Below are 25,519 nucleotides of genomic sequence, written 5' to 3'. Positions count from 1 at the left end.
GTTTATCAGTCAGGTCACTTTTGATTGGCTACCTTCCATTTCACCTCACAATTTACGGTATCATGACTCGAGAAGTAGTCAGCTTTCTCCACATACAAAGATTTTTGGTTTTACATATTTAAAACGTTCAATAGCAGCCCAACCTGTTTCGAACAAGTTCACTCTTAACGCACCTCAGACCAAAGGATAATCTTATAAGACATAAAATAGTCTGGCATTTAACGTCCTTGGTCTGGAAGGGGCTGAATCAGGACAAAAGCAGCCTGATTGTTTGTGTGTGTACCGGGCCTTAGACATGATACACAGCAAAGCTCCCTCACCTTGGTGGCTGCAGTTACTGCAGCATTAGCAGCCAAGTTGAGACCCCTCTTTCCAAATCTCATCATGGTTTCATAACTCCTGTCTTTGGCCTGTGCAATATAATCGTCAATCTCCTGCAACATGTGACATAAATTAAGAAAAGACAAAAAACACAATTGAGCCAAATACAAAAATCTGATAAATTAGGAAACCATCTGAGTGACTGTCTTACCTTTTCCTTGTTGGACAAGGTTGGGTGGACAAACTTGCGATAGAGAACACTGGAGCCCTTGGTGTATGGGGACAAGAGCCAGATCACAAAGGCAATCTTCAACTCAAAGTAAAAAGGAAACCTGTAGAATTAAACACAACGGGGGAAAATGAGGGTTGACGCCTCAATCACTGTGTGAGCTAATTTTAAAACAGAAACAGTAGTCTTAAACATATCCAGCACACGTGGTGGCACTGGAAGGTTCATGAATGAGTCAATTGATATTATATAAGCGTTTATTTATTTAAAGCGTGCTAGAATGATGATGATCTGACCGACCATGAGCGGCTCCTGACTCACCAGGATAGGAACAAGTCTGTGGCCGTCTCTGCCGTAGAGAACAAGGCAAATACTATCCAGTACATCATCCACTTCACCTGAATGTATGGAAACACACAGGAAAAAATATAATAGCACCTGAACGCTCACAGCATTTAGGAATCGTGCCAAGAAACAAGGCAATTGACAAAATGTGCTCTTGCTAAATGCAAAATATGCGAGTCATGCCAATGCACATCAGTATGCATGGTTTCATCTCCCAGAGACAAAGGGAATGTAGGGCATCACTGCACAGAATGGAATGACTTTAGACAAAATTATCTTAAAACAACAATCAAATCGATACACATACTGTAAATATGATTCAAAAATAATAAAGTTGAATCCAGTTACACCAAACTGGAGCAAACAGAAATTGAAAACAGTTCTAAAAATGGTGTCATACACACACACGCTCCTTCTGTTGCCGTCTGCTCGAGTAGAGACAGAGAGAAAGGTGGGTTGCTATGGTAACCTATCAGGAAGGAAGAGATTGTTCACTAGTGCGAATCCAGGCGCCGGGCCAGTGTACTGATGCTGCCCCTGCTCCCCCCCTGGCGGACCTCCTTGTTGTCAGTGATGAGGCAAGCAGGGGGGAACTTGTTTAAGACTCACACATGCACTAAGGGTTGTCGCTTAACTGCTGGCAACTAGCAGAAATGGCCATCTAATAATAAACTATAAATCTACCATTATAAGTACAATGGATATAAAAAAAAGTGAAGACATCCATGTTAAAAAAATTTTTTTTTTTTTTTTTTTAAAGTTTGAAATGGTAAAACAAAAAATAAAAAAATGAAATGCATTTCAAAATCTAAATGTGATGCATTATGCATACATAAAAATATATGAAAAATATAAATAAAGGATATTTCAAAAATAATTTCAAAACTACATTAAACAAATAAGACCTGTGAAATACAACTGAAAAAGAAAATTTGTGAGGGGGAAAATATAAAGATTTTAATTTATATAATTTCATTTATATACTGTAACTTAAATGTTTTACCCTGGTCCCTATTGTCAGGAGAATAATTCTATTTTAACATGGGTGTGTTCACTTTGTTTTCACTTTCTATAGCCACTTTATATCCAACATAAAAACTTACTGCCTTTACTAAATATGCTCTGTACACCTAATGAGATCAAATACAAGAACATTATTCAGCTTGAGGGGCAAAAGTACACACACACACACAAAAAAAAAAATTTTTAAATACAAAAATAAAATTTAAAAAAAAACAGCTGTTAGTATGATCCAGTTATATCCCAAGCAATAAACACATTGTTAAATTAGCACCCCGCTGACAATATTGAGGAGTTATTAATTTTGCAAAGGCAGAAACAGTATTTGTATTTGAAGGCAGAAACAGCTCCTGTATTTGATGAGGTGCATCTTATCTTATGGTTGATGAACAATAAAGCTGATTTATTTCAAATGCAATGTTGCCTCGCCTCTGTGTTATCAATGGCTTAGTAATGTAATACATTTAGTATTACTTAAATTGGTTAGCAGGCTCGACACCCACTGGACAAAAATCTGCCCTGTTGTTTTGGTCAACCCAGCTAACACAAGCCACTAAGAACTCATCAGTGGAGGTAAATACAGTTGACAGCATCCTGAGGCTAAACATCCTGAAACTAGAACAGCAGAAAGTGGTCGAAAATGATGCGTTTGGATTTGGAACTAGCAGAGCTACTCACATATTCCTTCACATTCTTCGTTTTGACAGCCTTGTATGACGCATACGCTGGATAGAGCGTCCCAAAGGCCAGGCTGAGAGAGGGGGGGGGGGGGGGTTAGGGAGACAACAACAAAAAAAGAAAGTTCAAGTTAGAGGAGATAAAACACAAGTGAACACAACCTCCTGATGTTTATTCTGAAACATAAAACAAATGACTTGGCTTAAAAAGGAGGTGAGCCATATTTTATCTCGTACTGTAGCTTTCTATATACTATCAGCCCCTTTGTGCTGATGTGATGGGCAGCGGTTTATCAAAACATACAAACATGATACATGGAGTCAGGAAGTGAGATAAGAAGTCTGCCATGGGTGTGTTGCTTTATTTCTGGCATGCATTCTCACCCTCTTGGTGATTAGTTTTGAGGAGACAGAAGCAGTGAGATGACAGCAGAGAATGACCACTGAAACTGCAAGCTTTATTATTATTAATATTATTATCATCATCATCACAATAGTATGTCTCATTACACTGGCACATGATTGACGCTTTTGCATTGCAAATCCATGGTCAGTCAGTAGACCAGTAAAAGTAGTGATGCACCGAAATGAAAATTCTTGGCCCAATCCGAAAATGAGGAAACCAAGGTGGAAAACCAAAACACAAAATAAATTATTATGCCAATTATTAGTAAAAATGCATTTAAGACTATAACTGCATAGCTGCAAACCCATAGAAATTAACTTCCAGAACAATTTGTCGAAATTTCCATAATTTTAAATTATGTCAATAATATTAACACAGGACAGTTATTGCAGTATATTATGATAGAGTACAATAATAATGATAATAATAACATTTAATTTCTGAGCACTCAAGGTGACCTTGCAAAGTAGATAAACACTCGATAAAATAGATAAAGTAGATAAAATAATTCTGCATACTTTTCAATTGCACAACAATCGTTACTCTACAATCGTAATCGTTGATAAATTATGGCTTCAATAGTTATTTTAATGTATTTATTGCATCAACCTTCTAATGAGGACGGAGTTGCAGCCAGAATCAAAGTAGATGAATTTCAATATGCCATCGTAAAAGAGTTGTGTCTATGGATTAATTAGCCTTTACCAATTCTGTAGTCAACCGTCATAAAGAAAGTAAGTCTATTAAATCAGATTACAGTAATCAGATCTTGAAAATCTAAATTGTTTCTATTTTGTGCAATGTACTTCTTGTACAAATGTCTTCTCTTGCATGCTATTTTTGTATTATCCGTATCCACTATTGCTGTTGAAATGATGCAATTTCCACATTGTAGGCCTACAGTAATAAAGCTAATTTTATATTCTTATTCCTTTAAACTTATAGGCCACTGTTCTGAGGTGACGTACTATTTAATTTCCGGTTCCGGACGGCATCCTATGTAGCTGTGTATTCTTTTCTCTCCAGACACTTATTTGCCTGCTGTTTTGCTGTCCGCTACAATGTGGTTCCAGACAGACCAATGTGACAAGTGCACAGTATCACCCAATCACATATTGCAGTCTTTCGCTACTACATGTCACGATAGCTTAGCAATTAGAATGGCTTCTCTGTCTTTCTCCTGTTTATTACGCCTCATCCTTCCTTCGTGACAACAATACTTGTGTATCTTATTTGCTGCCGTGGAGGTGATGATTACTGATTTATGAGTTGACACGAGACACATAGCAAATTTTCACCTCTGCGGCTCCACATTGTGTTTAGCCGCATTTGCTAGCCTAGCCAGCCATATGTTATCTTGCACTGTTGCTGTGCCTGAGCTAATACTGTGGATATTATACAGCAATACTTTACTGCAGGGGTCCCCAACCACTGGACCAGTACCAGATATTTGGGAGAATTGTACTCTTCAAACTTTGGGGGAAATAGACACCAGACCAGAACCGAGAGATAGTGAACCAGGCTCTTGGGTCTCACAAATGTTCATCTGATTGAATGGATGGATTGCAGAGACTCCAAGGTTTTCCCAGAAGTTAAAAACAGTTCTTCCATTTTAACTCCCTTCTTTACAAACAGTATAATGCATGTAATACATACAGTACATAGATTAATGCTTCACAGCACTTCGAATCTCTGGCTTGGGTTTGAAGTAGGTCTTCTGTCGCAGTACATGTGAAATCAGTCACGTGCGTGACGTAAGCGCACCCACTGAAGAACTTAAATACAGCAGATGCCCCACCTCTCCATCATTACAATGTGTTCCATCTTGAGGCCTTCCACCTCTGGTGCAGCAATGCGGAAGGGCCAGATGGATGCTGTCAGACGGTAACCATTTGCAGCTCTGCTTATGCAATCAGAGGAAGATAATTATAGACTCATGAAAAAGCACTAATATTCAGACACCTTGCGAGTTTAAAGGATTAACCTGGCACCTTTATTTGGCTACATAACGCTGTGAGGAGCAATGGAGCAGTATAGTGAGTCAGTGGCATCTGCTGACTTTAGTCGAGTCATTCCTTGTCCATTAAGAGGCCTGCCTAAATGCTTGAGTCAGCCTTGAACGTCCTTCCATCACATTGTCGTGTTCCGTGTGTTAAAACATGCTTCTGCTGCAGTCCTGACAAGAGGGGCATCCGTTTCGCCTTCGACAAACTAATGTGACCACGTGGCGATGAGAGCGTTACATATGAACCAAAATCCATCCTTCCTGAGTGAGCAATAAGTTTGGAGCGAGTCGTCCCATATTAAACTGTTTTCGGGGCCAAATCAGATGCTAAAGTGCTCACAACTCCAACCAAAGCTGTCAGTTGGTAACATGACTGACTAGCTGTTAGCTACCAGCGACTGCTAGCTTTCAACGCGTCGTGTTCATTAATTAGCGGTTAAATTGAGCGACGTCATTTTAGTGTAATTCAGAAATGAATGACAGTTTGAAGGGTTTCTTTCTACGTGGGCTGGGTAGGAGCACTGCATCACAGTTGTCAGGGGAGACAGCCTCGTCGTTCAGCCGGCCACAACAACAACAACAAAAACAGTCTCTCTACTCACACAACCATCCTCGAAATCATCCACGACACCATCTTGCTGGACCTGTGGTCTCTGGCCTTTTCCGCCTCGAGATTGAACCGGTGACTCGCTACTCGTGGGCTGCGGGCGCCCCCATACCGCTCGTGGACGCGGCTTGTGGCGAAGAAGCGGGGGACGGGGAGAGAATCGGCCGGCCGACCGTCAGGTGCGGTGGGGAAGCGGCCAAGGATGTGCTGCAGTCTCTCTGACTGGAAGCTGCTTTGCGTCTGCGTCGCCGTGTGAGGCTGCTGCAAGCGTGAGTGCTTCTTAAAGCAAAAGTATGTCTTTGGTGCCCCTCCCATTCACTCGCACAAACACAGTCGCCCAACACCTCCATGGGGCACTAGAAGCACATTTTGATTTGGGGGCCCTCTATTTCTATTTCTATACAACATTCCAAGTGATAAAGCACTAAATGGGATACAGAATTTCATCTAAGCCTACTAAAAGTACAATAAACCATTGTACAATCTATTTACTGTAAAACTGTCATCTGCTTATATATATATATATATATATATATATATCCATCCATGACTGCTGAGAGGTACATACAGGTTTTGGAGCCACATATGCTGCCATCCAAGCAACTTTTCTTTTAGGTACGTCCCTACTTAGTTCAGTGAGACAATGTCACGTCTGCACGTGTTACAACAGCATGGCTTTGTAGTAAAAAAGTGCAAGTAGTATGCTAGACTGGCCTGCCAGCAGTCAAGACCTGTCTCCCGTTGAAAATGTGTGCCGCATTCTGAAGTGCAAAATGCCACAATGGAGACCCCGGACTGTTGAGGAACTGAAGTTGGACATCAAGCAAGAATAGGAAAGAATTCCACCAACAAAGCTTCAAAAATTAGTGTCCTCAGTTCCCAAACACTTACTGAGTGTTGTTAAAAGGAAAAGTAATGTAACACAGTGGTAAACATGCCCCTGTCTCAGGTTTTCTGGAACGTGTTGGAGGCATCAAATTCAAAATGAGTGAAGATTTGCAACAAAAGAAAAACAATAAAGTTTATGAGTTTGAAATTTCAATATCTTGTCTTTGTAGTGTATACAATTGAATAGTTTAAAAGAATTTGCAAATCATTGTATTCTGTTTTTATTTACGTTTTACGCAACATAACCAACTTCACTGGAATTTGGGTTTATACAAATACACCGTATTAGTACATGATATAATATATATAGTGTACACAACATCAAGGCACAAGATAAATACAGTAAATACATCTAGATGTAAGGTATAGAGTTGCAAGCAGGTGGAGACTGAGTCCAGATAGACTAAGTCCAGCACAATATGGAAATACATAAGAGCAGGATCTTTGACAATGAGTAAGCACAGATGTTTTGAAAATATGAATAGAAGTGATCGGTCCAAGTGAATAAGGTGGAATATTCCGGTCAAACTTAAAATGCACAGCAACGGATTTCTTTCCTAAATTATTGGAGAAAACAGGAATAAATTATCATTCATTCATTTACCTACCGTTCCGCTGATCCTCACTGGGGTCGCGGGCGTGCTGGAGTCTATCCCAGCAATCTTTGGGTGAGAGGCGGGGTACACCCTGAACTTCTCGCCAGCCAATCGCAGGGCACGTAGAAACAAACAACCATTCAGACTCACATTCACACCTACGGGCAATTTAAAGTCTTCAATTAACCTACCCTGCATGCCTTTGGGATGTGGGAGGAAACCGGAGTACCCGGAGAAAACCACGCAGGCATGGGGAGAACATGCAAACTCCACACAGGCGGGGGCGGAATTTGAACCCCGGTCCGCAGAACTGTGAGGCAGATGTGCTAACCAGTCGGTCACCGTGCCGCCAGAATAAATTATCAGTGTGCCTTAATTTATACTGTGAGCTAGAAGAGGCTCTTTTCCGGGTTGGATCTTGTGACGTTCCGCATATAGTAGATTGAAGACTACATTGTTCTCAGTCTTTGTACGTTTTCAGCAATGGTCTTCAAACATGTATCATGTATTTAAAAATGAATCCCTGAATTAACTTTACAGGCCCAAAAGACTGAATTGTATTGAATTTATTCTTGAAATGTGTGTCCACACAAAAACACAGAAACATCCATCCATCCATCCATTTTCAATACCGCTTATCCTGTTCAGGGTCGCGGGGCTCTGGAGCCTATCCCAGCTGACTTCGGGCAAAAGGCGGACTACACCCCTAAATGGTCACCAGCCAGTTGCAGGGCACAGATAGAGACAGACAACCACTAACACTGACATTCACACTGTCACTGAGTGGCAACTGAACCCACACCAAAGTCAGGCAAATGTATCCTTACACCACCAGTGACTCAAAACACAGAAATACTGCAGTATATATGCCAGGCCTGTAAATGGTGCCGTAACCAACAGGAAGTCACCAAAAACAGAGAATAAGAAACCTGTGTGATGTAAACATCCTGTAATATCTGCAACTCTGAGTTTGGGTTGTTAATGCATAGTATGTAACTTTTGGCAACTCCAATTCTCTATTAGATCAAAAGAACACTGCCGTTGCATCAATATGATGTAGACAATGCATGTTATGCCCCTTATATGATTCTACAACATTTTTACTATGTTTTGAAGGACATGCATCATTTCAGTGCTGTAATTTCCGATGCGCCACCAAACGGGCCAGCGTGGGAAACAAATAGGGCATTCACTAAATATAAAAAATAAGATACTGACAAATACAACAAGATGTTAGAGGAGCTGAATGGCCCAATCAGGATTGTGTCATCTCTAGTAGTGGCTTGGGTGAAAATGACTTTTTTAAGCAAAAAAAAGTTGTGGATCATTGCTTTAAGGGCTGGACCTGGTTGTGACACCAGCAAAGATGGAAAAGCAAATGGACATTTAGGCGTGTGGAGCTGCTGGGTGTGAATTGTAGCCTCTATCAGTACCCGGAGTACTTTCTGTTACCGTTGATGGAAATAAAGCGAGTAAAGTGCATAGTCACAGACAATGTCGTCCTGGACGGTGGACCACATACGTACGAGGTAACTACACACGACTGCTACTGGAGGAGAGGATGTTTCGCGACTTTGGCGAAGGTAAATGAAGAAGCCGACGAATAAATAATTGATATGCATAATTGATATCCAAGCTCTTCGACCGGAATAGCTGCACTTGCACGTCTAGCTCGCCCACCTCGCAGTCGTGGGTGAGGGAGATTACAGCAATATTATAATACAGGTCCTCGCGGTGTTATTAGGATTCCCACACAGTTTCTGGGCAGGACACGCCCTGTTGCACTATTAGTGGCTCCAGGACACGTGCCGCTGCACTATGATTGGCTGTTCTATCTCTGCAGAATACGCGCTCCTGCTTCCAAACAGGAAAAGCGTTCACGTTTCCCCACTAACCCTCAACCCACGCTAATCCTAATGTTAACCCATCCTAAATCGCTTTAAGACCGAGCCCTAAACCTAACTATAGCAAACTTCTGTTTTTATTTGGTAAAAATGAGACACGTTTCGGACGGTCATCTCGTTGCATCGGCGTGGTCTGTCCTTCTCGCGACGCAGGAGCCAATCAGGTTGCAGTGGGGCGTGTCCTGCCCTGAAAATTTGTGGGAATCCTAATAACATCCCCTTGCGTCTCTCGTCAAGACGCACTTGTGGCAATTTCAAGGATTTTGTGCAAATTTATCAAGTTGTAAAACATCTTTTGGCCACTGACTCCCTTTTGATGACGTATAGGTTGGAGGCGGGCTACTTGCTCGTCCATATTGCACTGGCGTCGGACACATCTGATCTCTATGTACATATGAAAGAGGCCTGGGACGGATTTGAAAAACAATCGTAATTGTACTGTTCACTCTGACATGAAAGATTCACCTATTTGCAGATGGGTTTTTTTTCTTTCAGATTTTTAAAACTTTATTTTTGGGTCATTTTTTATGCAATAAAGTTCATCAACTGTTACCAGATTTTTGCTATTCCCGGTAGTGCCCAGTCCCTATCCCCTGTGTATAGTGGAGGTCCACTGTAATACCAAAATATTTCTATTAAAAAAATAAAATTTAAAAAAAAACACTTTCAAATGGGTAAATGCTCCAAGTAGCAACTTTAGTTCAATATTTCACAAATACATTTTATTGATGATCAACAAAACAAGCAATTAGACAATGACATAGTTGCTTTATGAAAACACACACACGCACGCACGCACACACACACACACTACCATTTCTCTTAACTTTATTGTGAAAAATCAAACAGACTGCTAAGATCAATATATATTGATACAATGCTAATGGCCAGTAGTTCTGTTCAGCTGCAAATGTGATTTTAGAACAATGTTGTTGGAACTCTTCAGTTATTCAGCCTGGGAAACAGTTACCCAAAAAAAAAAAAAAAGCTTCTTCTATGAAATCCTCCTGATCATTACCTATGCAATGATAAAGGGGGGTATAAAAGAAAATTCTCCTTAAAGTATAAACTAAAAATACAAAACTTTGGTCTGCTTCCTTCACTGGCTGCTTCACAAATCCATTTTCAGCCACTGAGGGTAGAAGCACCCAGTTTGAAAACTGCAAGAACAACAACAAAAATCTACAAAAACAGGTTAACCTTGCATCTATTGAAATACATTGATGTCATTAAAATAGAAACATGAGTCTGGAACGCACATATCAGTTTCTTATATGGTCGCTGAACATCTGCTCCGAAGGCACGTCAGCTTTTACCTCCCTTGCTCACACATTGTACATATACAATGGAAACAACAAAACAAACACATTGACCTTAAATACAAAGTTAATCAAAACAAAAAACAAAAAAAAAACAGACAAGTTTGCACTTATTGTGAGAGCGATTAAGGACTTCCTTCATTGGCGCTCCAACAAGCACAAAAAAACGGGTCTAAACCCTCCACCAAATTTGACGTTCTATTCCACCATATACAAACTGTCACTGCCCTTGAAAAACTACACTTGATGTCTGTACTGTGTAGCTTGATAGTGGGTGTGTGTCATGTCAAGGTCTTATGTGGTGGAGTGAAGTGGTCTTGGGAGGCCAGTCGTCACGGCAAAGAGGTCAGCGGCTACGGGCGGGCTAGTTTTGGGTCATGCGCCTTTAGTGTGCCGACTGCGTCCTTCACTGCATGATAAATGATGTTTTTCACCTACATAAAAAAAAGACAGAATTAGTTACCTGCCTGCATACATAATCACTGTCATATGTACCATGTATACAAATATGTAATGTGCATTTTGTATTCGCTGGTTTGGTTCTGACAAATTCCACATTACTTATAAACGCCACTAGGGGACAGTATCACATTGCAAACACTCCTGTTACCGCTCCAATAATAATAAGTATTTTCGAAGGGGAAGTAGTTTTTACTTTATTTTAGTTTCATAAAAAAAAAAAAAGTGGTTAGCTTCTCTTTATGACAGTTGTTAATTTTAAAATTTTACATAAAACATTGTAGTTAAAACATGTTTTAGAAATCGAATTCTAGTTGATTTATTTGCCCTGGGTCACAGGTAAGTGTAGTGGTACAGACTGCTGCCTTTCATGCAGATGGCATGGGTTTGAATCCCAGCCAGTGCCCAGCTACTGCTTATCCCAAGCCTGGATAGAAAATGGGTGGGTTGCTCAACAAGGGTATCTGGCATAAAAACTGACAAAATCATGTGAGTGACTCGCTGTGACGACCCGAGTGGGACAACAACAACAAATCCTATGAAAATCCCGCCCCCGAAAAAATAAATAAAAATCAAAACTTAACAAAAGCATTCAGACAGCAAAGAATTGTATCTCGAGCACCCGGGAAAGCAGGAAGGATGGGTAACTGTTCGACATAGATGCATGTACGGCTGACAGATCCTCCAACATTGCGATCAGACATGCTTGAAGCAGCAAGTGACAAGTTGCCGCTTCTTGGGGGAATTTTCTAAAAAACCATGCACTTCAAACGCTTCTAAAATCCTCCATAACAAATAAATTAATTAATTTATGACGAAAGAACATGACTTGTTTGACTGTCTACACTGCTCTTCTCACAAATGTTCTATTTGCATTGTTTTTTGTAGTGCAAGTGACGAAGTTAAAACAAGACGTAATTTGTAGTGGGTCAACTTGGAGCACACCTTGGAATTTCTGTCCATACGATCTGATTTGTGGATATTTTTTGCTAAACTTTTTCAGTTAGTCGAAGAAGGGCTTTCCTTAGAAGAAAACGGATGATGAGTGTGGCTGTGGACGTAGATGCGAGTCGGAAAATAGAGCATTTCCCAGTGAGTATTGACATTGTCGCCGTTTAGTGTATTTATTAAAACCCCATAGCAACTGTTGATATGAAAAAGTTGTGCATCATTGCAGTTTTCTGCTGCAGTTGAACTTAGAAACGAGTGAAACCACGGGCTGCTGTGACTGACACATTCGCGTTCACCTCTTCCTCGCTGTCCCTAATGAAGTGGCCCATTCACCCACAAAAAAGGGGGAAAAAAACAACAGCAATGTTGTGCTGATGTAGTTTGCTTTGCTTGTTGGTAAAATGTCAATGATTGTGTAGTCTTGCAGTTTTGTCCAAAGAATGAGCATGAACTGAGCTAAGCTACGAGGCTATCTGTCCACGTTGAATGCGTGTATATGTATTGTAGGGCAATCTATACACAACTGTACTATTTATTCAAGATGACAGCTTTAAATATTCATAGCTTTGCATTGCAAATGAGAATTTTCCACCATTTATGAGTATTTTCCAAGACAATAGACTAGATTTGTGGGGGCGGGGGGTCTTATAACTTCAGGCATCTATTGCATCCAGTAGAATTTATTGTATAACACGAAACTTCATAGTAGCACACCATAGCTTTATAAGTAGGTGCATAAAAAGTTTCAGCTAAATCCATCCAGTCATTCCTGAGAAATAGCGTTTGTAACGAAATAATGTAACTATTACAAAATTCCTGTTACTGTGGCAAACAATGGTGACATTTTTAAGTCCATAATGGGTTGATATATTAACGTCCAAATTTGTATAGCTTAGCTTCCTTATTTTCCTTTTTAAAATAATAGACCATCCCTTGAAAAAAATTATGAAATTTGGAAAAACATTTTGTCAATGCATGCTAATAAGAGCCTTTACATGAGCATCTTCATAAGAAATTAATTCAAAATCGATTTTAGCATGGCCAATTACATTAGTGTGTGAATTTCTGTAGTGATACAGTATGTTGAGAAATGATGAAGTTATACTGTTTTATTCAAATTTGAAGGCATTTTTAGCCCGATTTTTGACAGGCGATACAACACAAAAGCGTTCCCCCAAAAGCCCCCCCCCCCCCCACACACACACAAAACTAAATTCCCCGAGAACTAGTACTCAGGCTGAAGAGGCCGTTCTTTATGGAAAACTTTAAGCCATTTTCACACTGAGGCAGATACAATGACATCATCAACTAGTGTTATTGCGATTGGTAGTCCAAACCTATACCATAGGCCAAATTTATACCATTTAACGCACATATTGCACACCCCCTACTTATGCCTATGTTACTAGGTTTTTAAAAAAATGGTGTTTTTGAGTGTGTTAATGTGTTTGTACTAGCAGGATTACACAAACCGCATCAAATAAATTTCTACAAAGGTTTGTGTATAAAGAAACAAATGAGTGATCCGAATCGGCACCAAAATGTCATGGTTTTGCAAACATTGCTTGAGTAGTTTTTGCATGATTGTGTTAAAGCACACATCCCTGGGTATAATTAAACTGTCAGCACGAAAAAAAGGGCGTGTATTTTGCCCACCTACCTGAAGCTTGTCTTCATGGTTCGTATGAGTGGTAGACAGGTGTCGGAACTCCTGTGTCAATCTGAAGCAATGTCTCACGTGCTCTGGAGACACAAAGTCCTCAGCCACCTTGATACAACTGTACAAGTTGTGCACCTGAAAGCAGAAGAACAAACAACATATCATTAACTGAAAAGGTAAACAGACAGGCATATATCATTAACTGAAGGGTAAACAGACAGGCAGGGATGCATGTTGCCATATCTCTCCATATACAGGCCTTTACCTGGTGTGGAGCTCCAGCAGGGATAAAAACAGCATCACCTAAAAACTGAACAATGGCCCAGCCCTGGACACCATATTCTTCATTGAGTCTGCGGCGGAGAACCTGGTCCAAGTACCAGCTCTGATCATGAATGGGGTCGTGGTCGAGAGGGTTCTCCTGACCCTGCTCCTCTCCCACCTTGGCAGTAAAACACACATATCAATTGAAAAGCTTGCAGAGGTACCGATGCTGCAACTTAACTGATTTATCAGGGAGGTGCAATCAGCACAGTCTCCACTGGCTGCTAACCTTGCGCAGCAGTTCTCTGATCTTCTCTGCATCCTTGGCAGCATAGATGTGCCAGAGAGCTCCGGGTTTCTCATTTTGTGTGTACACTCTCCTCTTTGTCATTTCATCCACATCTCCCTCCTCAATAGTGGTCATGACCTCTGGGTGTTCAAACAAAACACCGACACACAATGACATCAGCAGAGTTTCTTACATCAGTACTCTTCTGTCTTGTTTTGTAGGCACAAATTGCCCTGATGTAATTTTATTAATGCATTTACGAATTTGCTTATTTATGATTTTCTGCAGGGTTACAAAAAGCCCCCAAATTATTTAGTTTTCATGGCTAATACATTTACAATATTACAATTTACTAATTCTTGAATAACAAATACAGCAAAAATATCAATACTGCATACAGTACTGTAATACTGTAGGTATGTGCCTTTCTTGGTTAAAATGTGATCACCCCATGAGGTAATTTACACTGTTCAAGTGTTTCACTGCGTAAAGTACAGTATCCCCGCATAGTTTGTGCTCCTTAACACCTCAAGATGCCACCCAAACGCTGTGCTGCCCCAAAAAGCTGAAGCGCCCCAAGAAAATTATAATGCCCCAGAAGATAAACCTCCTGGATATGCTCAAGGAAGAAAAAGGTTGAGGCGCTATCATGGCATGAACAAAAGTACTGTCTGTACATACGGCTGTGCACCCACTGAATTTCGCGATGCCGCCAAAACTACTATTGAGAGTTGGAGACATATAACACCCTCTTCATTAGCTTGAAGATGCACCAATAGCAGCTGCCGATCATTTTCCTCAAGCCCGTTGAGAAAGCCAAAATATACAGCGTTTCCCCAAGCATCTGAGGAAGAGATGTAACTCTTCTGTGGAGTCATTGCTTCATCGTCATTTGTCAGGCATTTAGAGCTACTGTAAAATAGTAACAATATGAGGACTTTTGCACAGACATGAATGGTTTACACACTACACAATCTCGCTTACTGGCACATTGTTCACATCCACAGCCTCAGATTGACAAAAGCACAGACTACAACATGAACCGTTTCTAACAAGATAACAGGTGAACAAGGGATTCAGAAAAGCAAAAAAATATTTTTTTCTTATGGGTTTGCTTTGGTATACAGTCTCTATGCGAGGACCATACCAGCAAATGTGTATGAAGGTTAAATCTTTCGATTGTACATGCGTTTCACCCAGTGTGCCAAGTCACACCATGTGAGTTTGCTTTCTTGTGAATGTATTTTGTAAACTGCCATTCTCCAATGCAAAATAGGAAAAGGCGAAAGCAGACAGTTTATCTGCATGTCAACTAAAGACTGGAATAGGAGAGAGGCGACACCTGACAGAGGTCTAGATGCCCTTCAAACCTTTCTCCCAAAGAGCACACCAAGTTCACAGAAACTGGACATATTGCAGCTGCAAAGAAGTGTAAGCAACATTTTTGCTGGAGGGTGGGTGAGTGTGGTCAAGGAGGTTCTGGCATTGATAAAGAAGAATGTGACTTCCACAGGGAGAGTTTTCAATGATAATTATTCATTTGTGGTACTAATAAAGATTATGTTCATATAAATACAGAAGAGATTCAAGGAAACCATTTTAGAGATACTCTACACCTAACGCAAAGATAATTCCAGAGCAGGCAAATAAAGTTTATTTTTCAGGATGTTTTTTAACTGAATAAAATAAACATTCTTTAACAGCTTCTGTAAATTTAAGTGTGTCCCCGCTGACAAGCACTGCTTCCACAAACAATACTGCTGCAAACACAGTGGCGCTATAGTTTACAAAATAAGTCAGTGTTGCCAACTTAGCAACTTTTACAATTCCAATAGCGACTATTTTTTTAAAAATCGACTAGAGACTTATTCTTGCTACAAAACAGACAACATAAGCGGAATCATTTTCACAGTTTTTTGGATAACAAAAAAGGAGCCCAGTGGAAGGCAATCACTGAGTCAATTGCACTGAACATTTTTAAAGACACGGAGCCCATTTATATATTGCAAAAGCAGTAATTTATCAAAATGTCAAACTTTTGACCTGAGGTACAGCGGCTGAAATAAGTATTTAATACGTAATTTTTCTCATTAAATATATTTCCAAAGGTGCTATTGACATTTAAATTTCACCAGGTGTTGGGAACAACCCAAGTAACCCATACATATATAGAAAGTACAACGAATAAGATCAGAAAATAAGTTGTGTAATATTGTGAAATGACACAGGTCAAAAGTGTATAGGAGGTGTCTTGAAGCTGTCATTGCAAACAAAGGCTTTTGTACAAAGTATTAAATAAATACCAGTTGGCGCGTTCAATACTTTTTACCTGTGTCATTTCACAACTTATTTTCTGATCTTATTTGTTCTACTTTCTTTGTATGTATGGATTACTTGGGTTGTTCCTGAAATATGGTGACATTTTCAGGTCAATAGCACCTTCGGAAGTATATTTAGTGAGAAAAATGGTTGTGTTAAATACTTATTTCAGCCACTGTATGTGTTTCCAAGCCATAAATATACCTGTATGCAAGAGTGTGACCATACACTTCAACAAAAGATTAACAGTATGGCTCGGCTGGTCCGTATAACGGCTATTTTTATGTTAAATTGATGAACATATAAAATAATTATTTATTAACGATCCTGTTTACATTATCTGTAAAGAAAATGGATTTTATTTATGTATTATTTCTGTCTAAGTTGATCCAAGTGAGTGCAGGAAAAAAAATTGCTAGAGAAATGTATGTAAATTGATATAAAGCAAATCCCAGACTTTTTTTGTTGTTGTTTTTAAATGTCATCATTTGTTTTTCTATAAGCGAAGGTGAAAAATTTATTAAAATCAAAATCAGATTTTGAGAAAGAAATCTTAGATTTTATTTTAAGGCCATATCGCCCAGCCCTGTTACAGAGTGAAGAGTGGAAGAGTCAAGAGTGGGAGTTAGTCAGGAAGAAATGCATGCTACTCAAGTGATACAACTGAAAGTCTACACACCTTTGCGTCCATTGATATCTGCCTCTGTGAAGGAGAAATGTTGCCAAAATGAAAAGGACAGATACCCACTGAATTTTCTTTTACGGGTCCTTTGTAAGCCAATGATGAGTAGGTGTGGCAATAAACAACAGTGACAAGGAATAATGGATGCTTTGGCTCTTAGTCAACCTGAGAATATTATTTATTGTTGTTGTCTACCGCCAATTCAGCTCCAACTGAATTGACAAGGCTCAAATTATTTTTATCCATCTCAAGCAATATATATTTTAAAAAATTTGGATTAGTAGATCCTGGATCCTCTAAAGCTTTGAACTAAAAAAAAAAAAAAAAAAAAAGGCTTAAGGGAAGACTGCACAGGTGTTGCTGTGTGAATTTTAGTTGTTTGTTATCACAGAACCCATTTGTGGGGTCAGACGTCTTTAAAGCTGGACCTGAAAGGCCTAGTTCTAGTTCATCCCAAAGGCAGGGTTGAGGTCAGGGATTTGCGCGCTTGGGCACAGTCATACTTTCACAGAATGTGGCCTTCCCCAAACCACAAAGTTGGAAGCATAGAATCATCACAATGTCTTGGTAAGATGAAGAATTAAAATTCAGGGGGAACTAATGAGTCTAGCCAATCCTACGGCAGCTTAATATTTAAAAATGGAGCTCAATACGTTTCTCGTATATCTTACGGTGGGAAATGGGCATTAATGAACAATTCTAAGAAAATGATGATGGTATTATAGCACGTATGAGTTGAGAATTCGTTTTCAAATTATCAAAATTGACACAAAAAAGTGGCGTATGCTATCTGATGAGTGGGTACCAATTGAAGTGTCATTTCTGAACTATAATGAAGGAAGAAAGGGGGTGTTGTTGAGTGTGCAAGTCCTCTGACCTTTCTCCAGGTCTCCTTCTCCAAGAGGTATTCCAACATAAACCATGACATTGACTGCATCTGACACATCAAGATGAAGGTTGGTGGTGCCCACCTTCCTGTCTTCTGTCGAGATCAGTCCTGAAAAAACAACAATCTTGTAAGAGACGGTCAGAGAAACAGAAAACAAAAATGCAACACAGTGGAACCCCGCACACTCGCAGTTAGGCACCCGCAGATTCACCCGCTTGCATTTTTTTTTCCCCAGATAATTTTTTTCTTTTGTAATTTTTCTATTTCTTTTTAGGAGGGAACCAGTCCAGATAATTCTTATTGCCAGTTTATTCCTGTTTATTCAAAAATATATGGGAAAAAATCCCCCCCTCCCCCAATGCCATTACAATTGCCGTCAATTATACATGGATTTCGCTATTCGCGGTCGATTCCCTATCCCTCATGAATAGTAGGGGTCCACTGTAATGGAGCAAAAATTAAAAGAGTGGAATGATGAAACTTGGCCACGTCTTCCCACCATAAGCATTGTACATCTTTGGTCCTAGATCTGGTCGAACAAAAAAGTTAGGCAGACGGGCCGCAAGGTTTAGCCGGCCATCTCTTTTAGTGTACTCAGGCAAGGGAAGGTTGTCCATCAAATCGTCAAACCTGTGAGACAGACAGACACACGTGAATAGATTCCTAAACATAAACGCAACTCTCAATATAACGATATTTGCAGACTTGGAATTGTTTTCTTTTTTTGTTTGTTTGTTTTTTTACTCACCGTGTGGGCATCATATCCCTAAAGTCTTCTCCTGGAGGCCAGTCCTTTAATTTCAATACCATTGGGTTACCGTCACCATCTTTCAGTCGCTCTGCAGTTTATAAAAAATATATCAATGTTGAATGGAGGCATGCAATGCAGTCCAAAGGAAGAAAAAAAAGATACATTTGCAAAGTATTGGAGAACTCACTGGAGATGATCTGGAAGCCGTCCCAAAAGTCTCGCACCTTCACATCATTAATGATGGCACAGTTTCTGCAATTGACCAAGTCTACATCCTGGTCCCCAAACTCCTCACTAAAGGCCTCAGGACGCCATAACTCAGATTTCAGTCTTTTATGTATCCCTGACACCAAGACAGGCTAGGCATGAAGGAAAAGGAATTAAGCTCAATAATGTGAAGCCATTTTTAATGAAAAATGTTCCTTGTTCCACACTAATGGAGAGAAAAAACAACATATGGAATATGAATAGTGGTTCTTACTTGTCCCTGCTTCCAGCACTCTCTAAAAATCTTCCAATTGTTGCTATTGCTGGGATCCTGGAGGCAAAGGAGTCGCCCATCACAGAGCCAGGAGTGCGAGGTGTGTGGTTCCAAAACACTGAGGCCCATTATTCCATCTTTACGAGCTCCCAACACACCAAGATCACCTCCCTCAGAGGGTCCGGTACGGCGGCCTTCTGCCTTCTTGGTCTCCACAACTGAGGCGATGATGTGGTCCAAGAAGTTGGGAAGGTTGCTCTTCAGCTTGTCACTCTGAGTAAAGAAAATTGTAAGTGGTTTACAAGCAATGCACTTACAGAGAATACCTTTTGAATTGTAATGTGTTTTTAGTAGTTTAACCCATAACAATTTCAAAACACTGTAATTTTTGGGTTCTTTATTGAACCAGTAGTTGGCAACCAAACAGTAAGAGTTCTCCCACACCACGCACGCGCGCACACAAATGAAGAGTTTACACATACGCCTCCGGAGGTAAAGATGGACGGGAATGGTACCCCGCTCTCTCCATGTCCTTGGGGAAGCTTGCCAGGTCCAGAGTTGAGCAGGTCCCGGAGACTGGAACCTTCAGGTTTGGAATGGGTCACGCTGGAGCCTAGTAAAAGGCTGTTAAAGAGCTTGGGACTGGAAGCCGAAGGTCTTGACAGGGTACTGAGTGAGTCCAGGCCAAAATGAGGCCGACTTTCCCGATTCATAATGGCGCGAAGTGAACCAGATTCTGAATGGTAAAGAAGACAGCGATTTAAACACTTTGAAATTGAAAGACAAATTAATTAATAACAGTTCAGGTTATATCTCTTTCACCTCACCTTTTGTGTCATCCTTGGATTTCTGTGTGGCCAAGTCTGCCAGCCAGTGCAGAGCAGAGCTGTTTCCCTCTCCTGATGTGCGCAACTCCTTAGCGGAGGACTGTGCAAGGTTACTGAGGGATGTTGTACCACTGGTGGAGTTACTATTACTGCCCGTACTTTCCCCAGCCCCGCCACTGGATGATACTGCTGTTTGTGGGATTTCAGTTTTCATAGTTGATGTTTCGCTTTCTGACTTTGGAGTTGTGCCAACAGCAGAGGCTGTAGCTCCTGGAATGCCAACACTGTTTGGCGTTGTCTGCTGAGACAAGCAAACCAGCTGTAAGAACGTATTGAACACAAATTACAATAATTATGTGAGAATCATGACATTACGATGCACCTGTGAAATCCCATTGGGGGCACTATGGCGGACTAGGGACTTAGTATGTCGACTGGCACAGGGGCAGTTGGCTTTGATACCCCACTTTCCTCTTGCTAAGTGCACCATGTCACCTATGTTGTAAAGAGCTAAGAGAAACAAACAGTAATAACAATCAAACCTCATGACAGCAAATTTACAGTTCAATCTTTATCTACAAATGCAAGTTGTTACCTGTCCCAGGGATAATCTGTGTCGGCATGAGGTTCTCTGGCTCATGTGGTTGGCCCTTAGCACATTTCAACCAAGAGAAAACCCCATCCACTGGACCCTCTTCTAAGTCTAAAATATATAGCATATGGTTATAACACCACACTCAAAACATGTATTTAGGGTGGATTTAAATTGTACATACCCTGTATAATAGGAACCCTAAACTGACAGAGGAACTTCTAATTAAAGCCCACTAGTATAAATATGACGACTTACCATCTCTTGGTCTGTTCCTGCGAAGCCGATAGCAGTCCAGACACACTCCGAAGCCACACTTGCGGCACACCCAGTGGATGTTGAACAAAGTGGTCTCACACACGTCACACATTTCCCTCACGCCCCGCACAGCACGTTTCCATGCTACTTTCTCTGAAGAAGCAGAAAGTCAAGTAAATTCAGGATAGTCAATTAACATTTGAGTACCATATTTTCCAGACTATAAGCCACTACTTTTTTCCCCGCACTCTGAACCCTGTGGCTTATGTAACGATGCAGCTAAAATATATATTTTTTCACTAACGGCTGTCAGGGGGCGCAATAAGTGCAAAAACAAGACAGGCCCGACTTGTTTAAACGTACTGCCAAAGTTGTTCGAACGTAATGCAAGGCTAAATGCTTAAAACATGACCGTTTCCCATAATGCACTAGGGTTTGGGCATGCGCAGATGCCTCCAGCATGTAGAAGACGACACTAGTTTTTGGCGCACTCAACGCAAAACGCAGCAAGACACGCACGATCGCAAAATATTTTTTATTTTTCACACCCTCATCATGCAAAGTACAAGAAGAATGTATGATGCAGCTTTTAAGTTGAAAGCCATCAATCTGTCTATTCAGGAGGGAAATAGAGCTGCTGCACGTAAACTTGGGGTTAAAGAATCGATGGTGAGACGTTGAGACGGCAGCGTGAGCAGATGGCCCGAACTTGAAAATGTTCTTGAGGACTGGTTGAACACACAGAGAGCAGGCGGCCGAGGTGTATCCACCATGCAGATCCGACTGAAAGCCAAAAAAAAATTAAAAAAATTAAAACAATCGCCAGAAAAATGTGTATTGAAGGTTTTCAAGGTGGACCATCATGGTGTTTTTGATTCCTGAGACGAAAAGGTCTGTCCATCAGGGCGCGGACGACTGTCAGGAACTCCCTCCAGACTACGAAGAAAAACTTCCACAAATTCATTGCAACAAAAATAGCCGAGAATTCCATCGGACCAGACGACATCATAAATATGGATGAAGTGCCTTTGACGTTCGACCTGCCTCTAACTCGAACTGTTAACAAGGCAGGAGCGTCATTCATTATGGTGAAAACAACTGGCCACGAGAGAACGCACTTTATGTGTGTTTTGAGCTGCACTGCATCCGGACAAAAGCTTCCACCAATGGGGATTTTTAAGCGGAAGACTATGGCAAAAGAAAAACTCCCAAAAGGCATAGTCAAAGTTAACAAAAAAAGGTGGATGATAGAAAGCTGAATGACTGAATGGACTGAACTGTTACAGTATGCGTCAAGCAATGCTTTTTTCCGGTGAAGAAATCCTGCCGGTTTTGGACAGTATGAGGGCCCATAACAGATTCTGTGAAAGCAGCCATCAAGAGATCAAACTCAATTCCAGCTGTGATTCCTGGAGGTACAACAAAGTTTTTGTAGCCACTGGAAATCAGTGTGAATCGTGCTTTTAAAGCGGCACTCCGAGGTGAGTGGGAGGCTTGGATGGCCAGCGGCGAGATATCTTTCACAAAAACTGGCCGCATGCGAAGATCACCCTTTTCTGAGGTCTGGCCAGTGGATCTTAAAAGCGTGAAGCAGTTTGAAAGAATCTACGATCAACGGATTTCGAAAGGCTGGACTGCTACGTGAGGAGAAAAGCACGTCAGCGGTAAACTGTGTCTCGAGATGAAAATTACATTGAGAGAGACACCGACAGAGAGACTGAAATGGTGTGTGACGGAGATGTTCTGATGCTCTTCAACTCCAACACTGAAGACGACGACTTCAGTAGTTTCAGTGAACAGGATGATGATGAATAAAAACAATGACTTTTCTGTTATGTTTGAGCCGTTTTACTGCCGTGTTACAGGCACTGTTTGGAAAGAATTAAGGTATGTAAATGAACATTTACAAAATATTTCTGTGTAAATATCTAATTTCACAACGTATATATCCGCGGCTTATAGTCTGGTACGGCTAATATATGTAAAAAAAAAGAATTCAAAAAAATTTAGTGGGTGCGGCTTATATTCCGATGCGCTCTATAGTCCGGAAAATACGGTAATTTTAATACTGTATTTCCTAAGAATAAATAGGAGATTGCTTAGTACATACGGTGAGGTTCCACCATCATCATGGCCTCCTTCTCGGACATGACCAGCTGGCAGAACTGGTCACCCACATTGGCCAGGATATACTTGGAGGTATCAAGGTCAAGGCCCTCTTGCACAGCGGGTGCAGGTAGCCACAGACCCATTGCCATTGAGTCGCTCTGCTGCGGGCTTAGGAAACCTTCAACACGCAACATACCCTTACGAGTGAAAGCCAACCTGGTCACAGTAAAAAGGATTCAAAAAATGATAAATTATCTGCCTTATTGATGAAACATGATCAAAGGTACGTAGCAAATACTTGCTATGATGGTGTACCTTCGGAAGTGGAAGAAACGACAAGCCACATTTGGATCATCATCTTCCTCACTATCGTCATCTGTGTTGCGAGATTTACGGTAGCGCTCCAGGCGACACTCGCGGCACTTGTGCAAGTGAGGGGCCACGTTGATACACGAGCCATCCTGGAGGAAGGACTCACCAGACTGCTTAAGACGGCGCACTTTACTCTGGTCTTTCAGTACAGACTGGCCCACTGGAAAAGAAAGTAATGTTAAATTGATTACTATTATATCAACTTTTATGCTTTTGACTTTCTTAAAACCAGGCTACCTTTGAAAGGCTTATTACGTGGACGGCTTTTAGAAGCGCCTTGGATTTTAGCTTTCTGCAGCATGGCTCCATCTTTTGCAGACTGCGATGATTCTCCATGGGCTTGGCCTTTGTCTGGCCCCTCCTCATTTTCACTCAGGTCTGACAGGTCACTGTTACTACTTAGGTCCGAGTCACGTTTGGTTGACTGTGCTCTTTCCTCCAAGGCAAACTTCTGAGTCAGGTTATGGTCAAAAGACACAGGCAGCTGATCTATTCTAGCGGGGCCAGTTGTTAAAAAGACAGAGCTGCCTGCCCTAGCAGGGCCAGCTGTACCAAAAACAGAGCTGCCTGAAGTGGATGATGGCATCTCCGCATCTGCCTTTTCGTCTTTTATCAATGCGTCTTCATTCTGGGCCCTTTGACTCGAGGTTGGTGCTAGAGAGGTCGAAGAGCTGGGTGAAGCAGCAGATGAGCACGCTAAGAAAGGTGAAGATAGAATGGCCTTAGGTGGCTCTGCCATAGTGAAAAGATTGGGCTTGTTGTCAGAGTCAGACTCAACTCTGGAGAGTCCAGCAAACGACGTATGCATGTTTTTGTCCCCATACGCCAAAAATGGATTCGCTGGATCTTTGGAGCCCTGAAGAAAAAGGTTCTGATGGCTCTCTGAAGGATTAAAACTAGACGACATCACCACAGCCCCTGTCAATGTACCATTATTACAACTCTTTAAAAGATTTTGTAATCCAGATGCTGCTGTGGAACCTCCTATGGCAGAGCCCCTTCCCGCAGCAGAACTACCCATGCCTGAAAATGCTGGTGAAGAGTTACTCAGCACACCATTTCCTGTTGGATGAATGTCAGGCGTTTTGGTCTGCAACGGCTTTTTCATCCCTTCTGGAGCAGACCTGAAAAGGCTTGTGGGCTCCTTATTGAGGGTTTCTGACACTGCAGCAAAGTAATTAGTATCCTTGGACTGGCTTTGAGCACCAGCTAGGCCTGGGTTGGAGTCTGAATTCTTTGACATGCACTGGAAAAACAAGTTTTGGTCTTGCTGGGATTGAGTCTCACTCTTATCTCTGCCAAAGCCAAATCCAAAGGGTCTGGGAGTGTCCTTGGAAGTTGCAGAACCAGTAGGAGCTCCATTGGTCTGTGAGGTAGCCTCTCCAAATACAGGCGCAGCAGGTAGAGTTGATGGTAGCCGATAACCCAATGCAGTCTTAGATCCCTGCGACATAGAAAAAGCCATTGTAGATGCAGTAGGTAGACAGAGATATCAATGATATATAGACTCGATATAATTTGCAGTGCATGCTACTGTGTTTCTTGTAACACATTGAACTCCACAATGTCAAAATTTTCTGGCCTTTCTTGTCAACTGTTGAGCCTTGTGCTGTGTCTCCCGTTGTTTCTTTTGAGGTAAAACATTCCCCCCCATGCTCTCCCACTGCTGAGGTATATGGCTGAAACAGTACAAATAGTAGCACCTGTTGGGTCTAGGTGCTAATGTGCCATCCGCGTCAACTCGGTATGGTTTGAATCACGCCACATGACTGGTTCAGCGTGGTGCAACTCACATTAATTATTATTGGCTATTCGTATTGTCTGTCGAAACAGGGATGGATGCAATTTATCGAATTCTATCAACCGCATCTCATGTCTGTCCAGAAAGTTATTTTGAAATATGTATCCTTATCACTTTATCCTAATTTGTTTACACACAGTATTTTGATGGACCGTCATAGCAGCTAAATAGTGAGACAGATGCCGATGAAGCAAGCCGCCTCGTGGCCGACACCTCAAGAGCTCAGCCAGCACAATCTTCTCCCCACGAGTTTCAACATTTGTGACAGTTTCTTGCCTCGCGGTTTGGCATAGGGGGGGGTTTCTTCCTGATTTGTTTTCCATTGAACAGTCTATCAAACGTATTTTCGATTGATGTCGATCACGTCTATCGCAATACATATATTTACTGTTTTATCGCCCAGCCCGAGCTGCTATTGCTATTAAGCACAGGAATAACTAAAATTTTCAGACAAAATAGCATTCATGACCCTTTACAGGGCACAACAGAAGGTTCATG

General features: G+C 41.2%; 2 protein-coding genes across 12 annotated transcripts in view; both read right to left on the bottom strand.

Moving 5' to 3' along the window:
- reep2 (receptor accessory protein 2) overlaps window positions 1-5,937 on the bottom strand; it is a 108,443-nt gene extending 102,506 nt beyond the window's left edge. For 3 of the 9 annotated variants that reach the window (XR_009790531.1, XR_009790529.1, XR_009790530.1), the window contains exons 1-6: window positions 5,606-5,937; window positions 4,797-4,898; window positions 2,594-2,666; window positions 872-948; window positions 533-653; window positions 321-434 (exon numbers count right to left, since the gene is read on the bottom strand). Coding sequence is in view for 2 of the 9 variants with exons in the window: in XM_061788137.1 (XP_061644121.1) it covers window positions 321-434; window positions 533-653; window positions 872-948; window positions 2,594-2,666; window positions 4,797-4,898; window positions 5,606-5,637 (519 nt within the window). In the remaining 7 variants the exon portion in view is untranslated. Of the gene's footprint in view, window positions 1-320; window positions 435-532; window positions 654-871; window positions 949-2,593; window positions 2,667-4,796; window positions 4,899-4,989; window positions 5,540-5,605 lie in introns of those variants that run through there. The other 6 variants (XR_009790532.1, XR_009790533.1, XR_009790535.1 and 3 more) reach the window with 5 other exon arrangements.
- A 3,736-nt stretch (window positions 5,938-9,673) lies between these two features.
- kdm3b (lysine (K)-specific demethylase 3B) overlaps window positions 9,674-25,519 on the bottom strand; it is a 29,970-nt gene continuing 14,124 nt past the window's right edge. The window contains exons 8-25 of one of the 3 annotated variants that reach the window (XM_061788293.1): window positions 23,458-24,664; window positions 23,164-23,380; window positions 22,850-23,064; window positions 20,740-20,892; window positions 20,485-20,592; window positions 20,272-20,399; window positions 19,890-20,190; window positions 19,545-19,798; window positions 19,063-19,335; window positions 18,769-18,940; window positions 18,579-18,669; window positions 18,330-18,460; window positions 17,819-17,938; window positions 16,939-16,962; window positions 13,941-14,080; window positions 13,653-13,829; window positions 13,388-13,522; window positions 9,674-10,751 (exon numbers count right to left, since the gene is read on the bottom strand). In XM_061788293.1, the coding sequence (XP_061644277.1) occupies window positions 10,671-10,751; window positions 13,388-13,522; window positions 13,653-13,829; window positions 13,941-14,080; window positions 16,939-16,962; window positions 17,819-17,938; window positions 18,330-18,460; window positions 18,579-18,669; window positions 18,769-18,940; window positions 19,063-19,335; window positions 19,545-19,798; window positions 19,890-20,190; window positions 20,272-20,399; window positions 20,485-20,592; window positions 20,740-20,892; window positions 22,850-23,064; window positions 23,164-23,380; window positions 23,458-24,664 (3,927 nt within the window). In that variant the 3' untranslated portion in view covers window positions 9,674-10,670. The remainder of the gene's footprint in view (window positions 10,752-13,387; window positions 13,523-13,652; window positions 13,830-13,940; window positions 14,081-16,938; window positions 16,963-17,818; window positions 17,939-18,329; window positions 18,461-18,578; window positions 18,670-18,768; window positions 18,941-19,062; window positions 19,336-19,544; window positions 19,799-19,889; window positions 20,191-20,271; window positions 20,400-20,484; window positions 20,593-20,739; window positions 20,893-22,849; window positions 23,065-23,163; window positions 23,381-23,457; window positions 24,665-25,519) is intronic. The other 2 variants (XM_061788294.1, XM_061788296.1) reach the window with 2 other exon arrangements.

This window comes from Phyllopteryx taeniolatus, chromosome 10, assembly GCF_024500385.1.
Source record: "Phyllopteryx taeniolatus isolate TA_2022b chromosome 10, UOR_Ptae_1.2, whole genome shotgun sequence".
NCBI lineage: Eukaryota > Metazoa > Chordata > Actinopteri > Syngnathiformes > Syngnathidae > Phyllopteryx > Phyllopteryx taeniolatus.
Note: the sequence above shows the minus strand (reverse complement) of the source record. Positions and strands in the feature narration are given on the sequence as shown.